At 35.5% G+C, this 12,162-nt stretch overlaps 2 protein-coding genes across 4 annotated transcripts in view; one reads left to right on the top strand and one right to left on the bottom strand.

Annotated features, from left to right (window-relative positions):
* Positions 1 to 310: 310 nt before the first annotated feature.
* The window catches only part of LOC144448664 (uncharacterized), a 20,064-nt gene continuing 8,212 nt past the window's right edge, over positions 311 to 12,162 (bottom strand). Inside the window, exons 2-8 of the mRNA XM_078138943.1 lie at positions 7,661 to 8,011; positions 6,409 to 6,750; positions 4,232 to 4,321; positions 3,077 to 3,252; positions 2,237 to 2,338; positions 1,890 to 1,958; positions 311 to 761 (exon numbers count right to left, since the gene is read on the bottom strand). Coding sequence (XP_077995069.1) covers positions 420 to 761; positions 1,890 to 1,958; positions 2,237 to 2,338; positions 3,077 to 3,252; positions 4,232 to 4,321; positions 6,409 to 6,750; positions 7,661 to 8,011 — 1,472 coding nt within the window. The 3' untranslated portion in view covers positions 311 to 419. The remainder of the gene's footprint in view (positions 762 to 1,889; positions 1,959 to 2,236; positions 2,339 to 3,076; positions 3,253 to 4,231; positions 4,322 to 6,408; positions 6,751 to 7,660; positions 8,012 to 12,162) is intronic.
* Positions 11,486 to 12,162, top strand: part of LOC144448322 (uncharacterized) — a 23,425-nt gene continuing 22,748 nt past the window's right edge. For 2 of the 3 annotated variants that reach the window (XM_078138516.1, XM_078138513.1), the window contains exon 1: positions 11,486 to 11,785. The gene's annotated coding sequence lies outside the window, so the exon portion shown is untranslated. The remainder of the gene's footprint in view (positions 11,786 to 12,162) is intronic. The other variant, XM_078138515.1, reaches the window with a different exon arrangement.

Below are 12,162 nucleotides of genomic sequence, written 5' to 3'. Positions count from 1 at the left end.
GGATGATTGATATTCAGACTTTTCATTAATGACACTTCTCTCAGAAAATCATATCTATCCCCAGGAGTAGCGTCATCTGTTGAATCAATCAAATGTACACTCATTCAATAGGTACCTGTACAATATATGAATATACACCATTAAAAACATGTTACAGTTTATAATTTATTCAAAAAATGTTCCATAAATCATAGTTCGAATAACACTGTAACCCAGCTGAATAGCCACGTAACATGGATAACATATGGAAGCTGTTGTGTTCACATAATAATTTCAATAGATTTGCAATAATCGTAGGTGCTGGTGACCTCTGACCCCAAGCGTCACATAAAATCTGATGCCTGTCAACGTCGAGTGATGATAATTATATACTAGCAGACCACAACAATCCATTGCACAGATCAGTCAAAAGTATGGGTTCATCCCTTTTGAAAGAAGGTACATTGATTTCCTACAAATTTTACAGCAACAGTTGTGAGAATCTCACCTTTGAGAAATTTGACGGCAACTTCTGTGAGCCTATTTCCATTACAATCGTTGAAGTCTATTAATTCTGCCAATCTAACTTCACCAAATTCCCCACTACCAAGTATATCTGTTGTAAACTTTATCATTTTCCTATCAATTTCCCACCGATCTTGTTGTAGCAGTGTTTCCCCTTCTATGTCTATCTGGTATGCTTTTATAGATTGGTTCTGACTGTCTATTTGGTTTTGATATTCCTTTGATGGTATTTGATCTGAATGACTTCCGATAGCAATCTAGAAAGGAAATGATCACATTACCGAAAACTGTTGCAAACATTTAATTGGTGGATTGTTATTTATTTTCAATTGTATGCAACAAAATTCATGTTACAAAAATCAATGTTTATAAACAATTAACTATTAAGATCTGCCGCTAGTAAGAACAATTTAAAGATGCAACTGGAATATTTTCTAAAAACTGCTGTATTCGTTAAACAGACTTAATAGCAATACCCTAACCCATAACATTTAGAGAACCGTTTGTGGATAACCATAATTTATTTTTGAATCCGCACCCAAAATATGCTCCTTATTGCATCACGATTTCAACTTATTTCTACACTACGTATAGATGTAACAGTTATCTTATTAACATTTACAGCATTTATTTATTGCAGCAGCTATTTTAACAATTTTCATTGGAAATCTAATAAGAAATTATACCCTGGTTACACTTCGTACAGATGTTATACATGCTTGATATTGTAATATTAATGTATATTTAAAATAATCAAAACATGTAATTATTTTGTTACTCCACCACCTTCGCCATCACCATTACAATCACCATCAAAATAGCGACATTACCAACAACAAGTCTTCATTGAAGACGTACCCTACGTTTAAAATTACAAATTCATTTTCTACATTTTAGGAAATATGTGGCTGCTATTTAGGTTAACTATCGCGATTGTCATGAAATAAAGAGATGTACATATTGAACTAAAGTATGCGGCAATTGTGTCATATTTAGTTGAACCCAGTCCATGCATGTCAGATGTGTATGTAACACATTGAAAACTTTGGGTTATTTGACCTTGAAGATAACGCTCAATGCCAAAGTTCAAGGTCTTATCCGAAAGCTCAATATATGTATTAAACGGATGTTGACACAAAATATGCATTTTTATGACAACACTGGCCGACATTCGAGACCGGTATAGAGAAGATCGCCATACAACACAAAGTTAAGTATTTTGGCCATTGTGCCGAAACAGTTATGTGCCTGGCCTAATAACTATACAGCAATGCGATCTAGACGTCCATTGTGGGTGGCACTTTCTGCATTATGTACTATTATCATATCAAGTAATGTCAGCTATTTGACAATTTTTTTTTGAAAATATTATATAACTTGATCACCACAGTTAGTCCATGGCTGTTCACAAGTTGTTGGTGCTGGGTTACGTCTACTTCATTATCGATTTCTGTCTGAAATAAAGATTAAGAATCAACATTAGAATACATTTATTCCCGAGACTCACGGGAAGCAAATGCAGAACCGGAAAATCGCCATCTTGAATTGGAAAAGAATCTTGCCATTCCAGTGATGAAAACTGATTAAATCACGAACTGTCATACTGTTTGCTACCTCACATATTCTCACGGATATAACCGCACCACGTTACAACATCTCAACATTGTGTAAAGGTTGTACTTTTATGGCGGTATTACTAGAATATGAAAATAGATTTTGAATTATATCTCACCTCATTCGTATTATTCAATTTTATTTCTTCATGCTCTAAAACAGTTCCGTTTCTTAGCTTCAGTTCATTTTGTCCCGGTCCATCCATACTTCCCGATTGACTCTAAAACAGACAAGATATATAGTTGACAACAACATTGACAGAAATGTCATACATAATTCATTAGACGACAGATCCCCCCCCCCCATGTTCCGTGAGTACATGCATGGTGTGCTGCGAGTATTTGGACGAGTGCTTTGGGCGTACTTTCACGAGTGTAACGCGTAAGAGTGCAGCAAAAGACGTTGCAAGCACAAGTGCAAATATACCCATGATGAGTACTTACACTAGTACTCAAGTGGCATTAGGCTCTGGTGACATTACATATGTTTATCCAAAACATATCCGTAGAGTCACTGTAGGATCAGGCGATTATAAGTACTTAGAACGTTCGGACACCCATGCTAATATGAAAGCAAAACGCAGAAAATGATTGATTTATACAATGTACAACAATGGGAAATCATATTGTTCAGTATGTTTATATTTGTGAGGTTAATCATTTTCGCACTTCTCTCTGTTGGTCGTATTTGATTGGCTGACGGCAATAATCTACCTCTTGAAACTACACTTTAGCAAATGCTTCAGGGGAATTTTCGTGTTTTTGAGAAAGCTATAATCTGAATTGCAGGTGCTAAAATAAATTCATGATTATGTATAAGTCGTTGATAAAGTGCATATTGGACTCCGATTGTTACTCTATCTACGACGAGGGATCTTCGCAACTGTGTGGGCTCGTTTTGTCTGGGGACTCTAAGGACTATATGGTAAAATATAAATCAACATTACATGTATACTTACTCGTTTTCGCCATTTGACTGCTACTATGATGAGGAATGTCGCAATTACCAATATTACCATTGGTATACTCCATATAAGTACAGGTAATGAATTATGCGTGTCTGAATTTGTGGATGTGTTGGAATCAGATGCTGAAGAAAGCGTAGCACCATATACAAGTACAGTGAACGAAGTTTCTGTAAAGATGTTCAAATTAGAATTTAGATTATTATTAAAGAATTCTGCCATGGAGTGGGCAATTTTGAACTTGAAAATGACCATATAGACGACAAATGGGTACATATTTTGGAATTACAACTGCAGGATAAAAGAAGTGTACAATGTATTGTTTTTTTGTAGTTGCAAACAATGTATAATGTATGTTTTTAGTTGAAAAACCGATGTGGCAGAATATAAACACGTTTCGGTTATCTGCCTTTTTTTCTTCAAATGAGTGAGATAAGCTTGCTATTGTATGTAAAATAAGAACCTTTCTGCGCATGTTTGCTTCTTGCAATTTAAACTGTAAACTGTGTTAAAGTGGCCATATGGATGAGAATTTGGTATTTATTTTGGATTTTTATTTGATAAAAAAGCTTCACCATGTTTTTCTACTTGAAAAAATAATGCAAAATAACATATACCAAATCCATGTTCATAACTCAATACATTGCAAAAAGATGCAAAAAGTGTAAAAAGTTTGTTATTGTACGTACAATAACAAACATTTTACACATTGTTTAATGTTTTGCCGTTTATTGAGATTATTTTTTCATGTAGAAAAACATGGTGAAGCTGTTTTATCAAATAAAAATCCAAAATAAATACCAAATTCTCATCCATATGGCCACTTTAAGCCCATTGCATGAACATTGTAGTCTTCACTGTTTAACATTGTTTTTGTTTTGTTTTCCAAGCAGGTAAAGTTGTTTTATAAGATAAATATCCCAAAATAAATAACAAGTTTGTTAATCCATGTGGTCATTTTAACCTCAACGAATAAAATCAAATAAAATATGTGAACTTCACCTTCATTTCATTTCTGACATTGAACATACTACACCCACTTGACAACCGGATACACCTTTTCGATCATCAGCATGATAAAAGTAACCATTCAAAAAAGAGAAAATAAATGAAAGAAAAAGAACAACTTTGCAATATGGTTAATTTTACCTGTTTTCTTTGTTTTCACCGGGATGTTAGTCACAAACCCTCCTAAAAGTACTGGATCTGAAAGGACTGTCCTCTCTTTTGTTGAAGAACCTAGAAAACAAAAACAATTAGTAGGTTAACGTTATAATTATTTTAACCAAAACAATCAAACCGGGTATAATACATTCAAGGTGACGATTGTTCATTGATCTAACGGAAATAACTCATTATAAACACAACATTTTCTGAGCTCCCTGCAACAAAGATTTTTTTTGGTATTGATTTTCTTTATATTTTCTTCTTTTTTAAATAAACAGTTACAAAATAAAACCATTTGTATTGTACAATTATTTCCAACGTTTATTTGCCTTTACAATTATTTGCGAATATCGCTTGAAATGCATCAAGGTTATCCCATGCAAGTTTCAATAATCATTGAACGAACATGTTTATGAAATAGCGCCTCCTGGAGCCCAACTGTGAGCCATAATGTGTCAACCCATATGTGATGATAACAAAGTTATTCACCACTTCAATTTAATAATGAATATTAGGCATCCTATCTTTATATCCGGTTCTATTTATAGGCCATGTATATTAGGACTACAACTACATCAATATGAACACACCTATCTGTATATTCTAATTCCATTGTCACCATAGTAACACCGCTGAAAATCCATACCATTCGGTATTCGTAATAAATCGTCACAATGTAATTTCCCCAAATGCAGTTTTTTTTTCAGTTTTTAAATACGTATTATATACCCAGACAGGTTGTAAACATTACCTGCGTTTGGCGCGGAAAAAAAGTCTGCATTGTCCTAACTTGATCGTTATCTACCGTAGTAACGGTAACTAGCAGGTCATTTCAGGTCAAATGTCAATCTCTGTGAGCGGGTAAACAAGTACACCACCTGGATTATAGACCAACCGTGGACCGTAACTGTGTGTTATCGCGAATTATATTTGCTATCGCGGGAAAAAAAGAGCCATGATGCACTGCCATACGGATATACCGATATTACCTACTAGAAATCGGTCCCAAAGCCGTCGAAAAAACGGCTTCCAAACGATATGGAACGTATTGTCAAACCTGAGATCAGCCATGCGGATTGTTAGGGAGTATACAAGGACGTCGTCACCTGAAGATCGCTGAAAGGTAAGTCATGGTCTATATTGCTAGTATTCGAAGGTGTAGTTTGTAATTATTTGAGATGTCATTTGTGTCAATTATTATGCTGTGATTCCAAATACTGTGTCCAAATTTTAGTTTTGTTAATGTTAGAAGCATTACTACCACTATTCATTATCACGAGCGATGAGGGCGCAGATAAGATGGACGCTTACAGTCTTTCGCTTCTGTTTATCCAATGGTTAGTTCGCAGGTTTGTATTCACATTGAGTAAACAAGACGCTAGCTTAAGCGAATGACACCTTCAAACATGATTGGCAAACAACAGCAGATTTATGTCACGTGCGTTTCGCCGAAAAGGTACATGATGACATTACTATTTATAGCTTCATAGTCCCCCGGGGAAAAACCTGGTTGTTATTTGTTGACACAACACTGGTGTAGTTATCACCGTTGTATACAGTGTGTATTATAGTGCTTCAAATTCCTAGAAACGGCATAAAAGTACCACGGCTAAGCTGTAGAGTTTAAAAGACGCCATTTTGAAGAGAAGTAAAAACAAATAACACAATCGCTACTACTACAACTGTTATTTTACCTTCATGCTGTTACAAATCCCAACGCAATTTAGAAATTTATGTGGATTTAGTACTATTTGTCCACCTCCATTAAAAAAATTAAAAATATGAAAAAATGCAAAATTGTAAAACTGCAAACACATCTAACAAAGTTGTAAGTATAGTGTCATACTAACTCCAACTGTAGTTTAAATAGTTCTAAAGTACAATGTCGTCAAATGGTCAATGTTATGTAATCCTAAATCTATGTAATTATTAGTGCGATATGCAATTTGCTGATTTTGCAATTACACAAGAAAATAGTAGGCACCCAGTATATTAACTTTGGTAAATGTGGCAAATTTAGTTTATAAAGTAACCTTAAAAAATTAGAGTTCACTATTATAATATATAAAGTATTTAGAGTCCCAATATTAATGTCGTGATAGAGTAACTGAGCTGAGTTTATTTTTTATTTAAAATGAACAAATGAAATTAAAATGTACCTGCAATTCCAGGATCATCAACGGCGACGAAAAAATGGCGTTCTTCGTACGAGTTGAGTTCATTTGAAGCTCTGCATGTGTAATTTCCCTCTTGTCTCTCGTTCAACTGTGTTATGGTTAAGTGACTTGTAGTGTTGAACAATTCATTTGCAGAAGTATAATTTGTTTGTATAGAAATGTCCCTGACGTTTTCTATGGGCCAACCGTTTCTGTACCAGGTTATGATGGCCTGTGGCCTACCAAAGGTCGCGCTACAGACAAGTGTTAAACTGGTTGATCGCAGAAATGTAGTTGTATTGTAAGCGGCTTCATCTGATGGATTTAACGCCAAGTGGAACGGCACTTTCGAAAAAGAAATAAAATGGGAGTTGTGTTCATGTCATTCGATAAAAATGACAACTGTCACTACAACATATCCATTTAGCAAATCTATCAAGTAAAACGTGTATTTTCGGAGATTTTTCAAGTCTCATTTGGTTTTAAGCTGACGGACCAATCCTGTACACTGATTAAATTTGTAACTATCAAAATGAAAGAACAGCGTTATAGGATTGTTCGATTGTGTTGTCACATATGACATATTCATATTTTCAGTAAATTCAATATTTTAACTACATTGCATGTCCCACTTTGACTGAAGGGTCAACAGACTCTCTCAAGGATATCGGATTCAGAGTTTCAGACCACAGGATTCCAAGCGTAGTCGAATACATGAGACGACAGTCTGCATTTCATAAATAGCCAGGATTCATAGTGATCATTTATCAATGCTTTGAGAATAGTCTTTAGGGCATGGTAACACCATATGGTTTGCATTAATTATTTGGCCATACACATGCGTTATGTAATTTTAGACTTTAAATATAATAAAGATAGACACTTGGAACTAGCAGGCAGGCACTTCACTTTGGGGGCAGTCAATGAACTAGGCATATGCTAAGTGCTTGCCATGGTTCTAGGTAGACTTGGCTTCAACATAAACTGTGGATAGTCTGAGCTAATTCCCTAAAGTTGAAGTAGTGATCCCGGTACAGAAGTTGAGTCATAAGATGTGAGAGTGATTCGAGTGTAGTTACTTGGTCTGTCAGATGTGTGCGAAGATGAAAAGTAACAGTGTCTACTTCGATTCATTTACTTGGATAGCGTCCAATTTTATAATTGTATAGTAGTAGTTGGTTTGCACTTCCACAGATAATTTATCATATTGAAAAGCACGATGTCTTTTCGAAAGAGGATCTATAACATAACTTACCATGGGCTACTACCGTGACGCTGTAATGTTTCTGTTTTTTCTCTCCGGTTTCAATATCTTCATAGAGAACCACGCATTTATAAATTCCGTCATCGCTTAGCTGTATGTCCCGAATTGAGAGTAAAGGCATCGATGGAATATCATACTTTGCATCGTCGATGAAAAAACCAATTCGCCTTTTTTTCTTCTTGGCAATAAAAGCGTCGTTGCTTCGTGTCCAGCGTACAGAAAGGACGTTGTCCCATGTCGGTTGTAGGAAAGGCCCAACCGAACATGTTAACTTGGCAGTCTCGTTTAGTCCAACGCTGATTGTGGATTGTACAGTATTAGCTCTGGTTAGGTTGACAATCACTGTAACAAAATTAAAAAAATTGTGAGAAAAAGATTTTTAAAAACATTACTTGTATTATTCATGTGAGCATTTCCTTGTTCACTTTGACAGCTAGATGGACTTGAATGAGAAACGTAAAATTATTTTAGACTTACAAAAATCCTAATCCTTCACTAGATAACAGAATAGGAAATAAAATAACAAAACAAATGGTAAAAAATAGAATGTGTGAATAGACAGGGTGTTTTTATTCCAAATAGGAAATGATTAGTTGACAGATTATTAAAAGCAGAAATGATTACTATGTCCAATAGGGTACTTGCAATCCAGACTGAGCATGCCCAGATGCGAAGGACTTCGGGATTATCTGTGGTTATCGTAATACCTAATGTAGAGCTACCAATAAAATGAACCTCCCACAAAGGTCAGGGTGTCTAGGATTTTATTATCTTTGGTTACAAACAATGTAAAAATATTTTTACAATACTAATTCATGAGCATTTAATATCCCATTTCCCATGAAGCAACATTCAACATGGCGGTTTGCAAGTTACCTATTGGCGCATGCGTCTGGTATGTCCCAATTGATCATATATCATGATATTTTCGACATAACGGGAAGCAAAGGTGCAACAATAACCAAGTTCCTCTTTGAAGCATAATCAATGGATTTCGCCGACGTTGTAAACGTTTTCTCTACAAAAACAAAAATGAATGAACTCCACAGCAACAGGGCAAAAGGAATCCATTTCAATTTTTACCACACACTGTGAATTCAACTGCAATCATTTCTTTTGCTTCACATACAACTAGTCAAAGTTTCTTGTAACATATTGTCTACATGTTTGTCGTTGGTGACCAAGTTCATATCATTTGAGTCCCCATGTTAATCTTTATTGGCTACAAACAGACACAGTCGAGAGGCTATGGGAACGATTCATGTATGTTTTGGTAAACCATTTCTCAGACAGCTATAACTCAATTTCAATCAAATCTGGCACAAATGTCAACCACTACAGAGTGCATATGCACGCCACGTGATTTAGCGAGCTTCTCCGTTTTGACAAAATACCATATGAGTACTAAAATACACATATTGCTTCGTATCACCTGCGCACGTTTAATACCTACATATACGATCTAAGTGTCTACCCTCTCATTATCGATATTTCGTGACTTAACGGTATGGTTAATTTGATTTTGACTACAAGGAACTTCTGTTTCATATGTTGATGATGCTCCCCAAGCTATATTGTCTACCTTATGTTGGTAAATGTGTGATTAACTGATAACACAGTTGATATTTGTGGAATTATTGTTAACACTATGCCTAGACAAAATTTCACCAGAAATCAACGGCACAATCCTCTGTGCAGCAACAAATAAAGCAACACCCAGTTTAAACTAAGTTAGTTTTTGGAACCACAGATGAAGTTTGTCTTTCATATATAGAAATACAAACTACAACAAGCAGGAAATGCTACTTTTTAAATTGTCTATGATATTCAGATGTATTTGTATAAAAATATGTGTATGTAAATTAGTTTTTTAAGCTTTCTTAAATGTCCGTTTTGCTTTGTATTTGTTTGACAATGTTCCGTTTTGTTGAATTCTTTGGTGATGGTAACAAAATGCATAACTTAAGATAATATAAACATACTTAAAACTCTGCATTGTGGTGTACTGTATTGGAAAAAACTTTACATATATTACTCTACCTGTCAATATGATAAATTCAAATATACAGCTGAATAACACGATATCCATACCAACTTTTGGCTTACACAGCACTCGCAGTATTGCGACAGTAACTATGTTGTTCGATAGACGGGTTTTTCCAGATTGAATTTTCCACTATAGTTAAGCACTTCGCACATGCGTCAATGATAATACTGTATGAGATGAGAGTGGGTGGGGATGGGGACTCTTTATTTATACCGACAAAGTTAATTTTATGACATATCTGGCTTTCGATCAGTCGACACCCATTGTTTTCAAACTATTCGTCACAATGTTTGACGTGTGTGTCAAGTTATGTTGAAAGGTTCTCTCAGACATTGAAGAGATATAGGGGTACAACGTCCAGGTTTTGCAAAAAAGAGAGGGGTCAATGTTAGAGAATATGTTGTCAAACCTGAGTAATTGACTTGTTCTACCTAGATGTCATTTTCATTCAATTGATCTCATTCACATAAACAGCAATGGAGTTCAAACATAGGGAGAATATCATGCAAAACTCTTTTTCCCTTTGTTAACACGTATCTTGAAGCTCAAAGAACACGCTTATGTCAAGTTTCATGTCATTGGTTCCCTTTATGTATACATCCAGATGAAGCATGGACAATGTTATTAATGCTAAACAAAGATGGGAAAGACAATTTTGTTCTCGTAAACAAGTTTTTGGCTAGAACACAGACTTGAAATATCATCCGTGTCTAACATTTGAAGTCAAAACTTGACTTGTCCTAAGAGAAATGAACTTGGTAAAAAAATCCCGAGCTACATTTAAATGTTACGAAAATTCGTAGTACTCCACAGGGACTTCCTGTAAACCAAAAAGATTGGTGCATGTTGTAATTATAGATCTATGGTGATGTAAAGTGAGTGTACGATAATTACGACGTTGACTTTAGCTTATACTATTTAAATATGGTGACTGCTAAAGCCTGCTGTACAAAATGTTGACAAAAAGTCTACATGCTTATCCCCAGGTTCCAGGTCGTTGTATTTTAAGTGAGCAAGTGTTACTGCCCTTATGAAGACATTCTGAGTAAATCTTATAAACCCCCATGACTCGAAAATGTCTTAATGGTCGACTTAGCATGTGGACGTCATTAATTGCACATGCGTAGTAAACATGCACACACTCTGTTTCGATCCGTTGAGATAACAAATACAGCTGGGTCATGGGTCATAAATAAACTCATCGTGGTCATACTAATACACTGTGGTGTCGGACTGCAGTTCACCTTAAGGCTGGAATAGCTACAGAAGTCTAGTTTTACATATGTCTTCCGGCCCAGATGTGTATATTTTCTACTGATTTATATACCGTAGACTGTTGGGCCATTGTAAACTAATATTTCAGCAAGCTCTGTGATGCACATGTCAAAGTTTTGGGAAGAGATACATAAAGAAAACGACCAGAAAAAAGCTCCACAACACGTACATGCTCGCAAGTGACGCGCTCATAGCGACGAGAAACAAAACTTATTTTTGGTAGAATAACAATAGCATTATCATGATAATTAAAACCAATTAAATAAAAAAAAGAACGTTTCACACTTGATGTGGATTGAGGTCTTCAGTTGTGTGAATGAATGAGTCAACAACCAGTGAGAGGGTGAGTAATTAAGTAAATCAGGAAGTGAGTCACTTTAAGTCAGTTTAGTGTATGTATTATGTAATATGTTTTTAAACGACATTCCAATTAATAAGGTATATAGCGAAGTGATGTTCGCATTAACTCGTCTTTGCGTAGGCGGGAAAATGAATCTGGCTTGCGAAATATCTTGATTTGGCATTATATAAGAGTTTACAACTCCCGGGTTACAACTATGCACCCCGCCATCAATCCGCATTTGTTCGGCAGCCTTCGAAGCACAGATCCAAATACGTAATTAATACAAGGCAGCGTATACAGATATCGCAGGAACGACACCTTTCTATGTTGAATGTAAGATTATCCTACTGATAGTTAAAAACGAAATATCGAACGCCAACACCCAGGACATTGGACCCACAGGTTAGTCCACGGAGAATTGTATGCACAATTGGAACCTGTACTTACAAAGGTTAGTCCAAGGAGAATTGTACGCACAATTGCAACCTGTACTTACACCGGTACCGCTCCAAACTAAACATATTTATGTTTAGTGTCGACATGATAAAAGACAAACATTCTTGAGTATGGAGTACATGTATCTAAGCAAGTTGTATATTTGACAGTATAGTTTTGGTGGAAACCAATCATCTATGATACATGACCTTATTAAGTGCCCTGTCATTTCTAACATTCTTATATTTTTGACCATGGCAGGATATTTTAAGCTGTTTGATACCGGATTTATGGCAAAATGTTGACATAGGTCATGATTCTGGTCCTATTTCGTCATGTTGTTACACTTTCTTTTAAAAGCGTGAGACCATGTCAAGATAGACATGAACTCGA

This window comes from Glandiceps talaboti, chromosome 17 (genome assembly GCF_964340395.1).
Source record: "Glandiceps talaboti chromosome 17, keGlaTala1.1, whole genome shotgun sequence".
Lineage (NCBI taxonomy): Eukaryota > Metazoa > Hemichordata > Enteropneusta > Spengelidae > Glandiceps > Glandiceps talaboti.
This window is presented reverse-complemented; position numbering and strand designations above follow the sequence as displayed.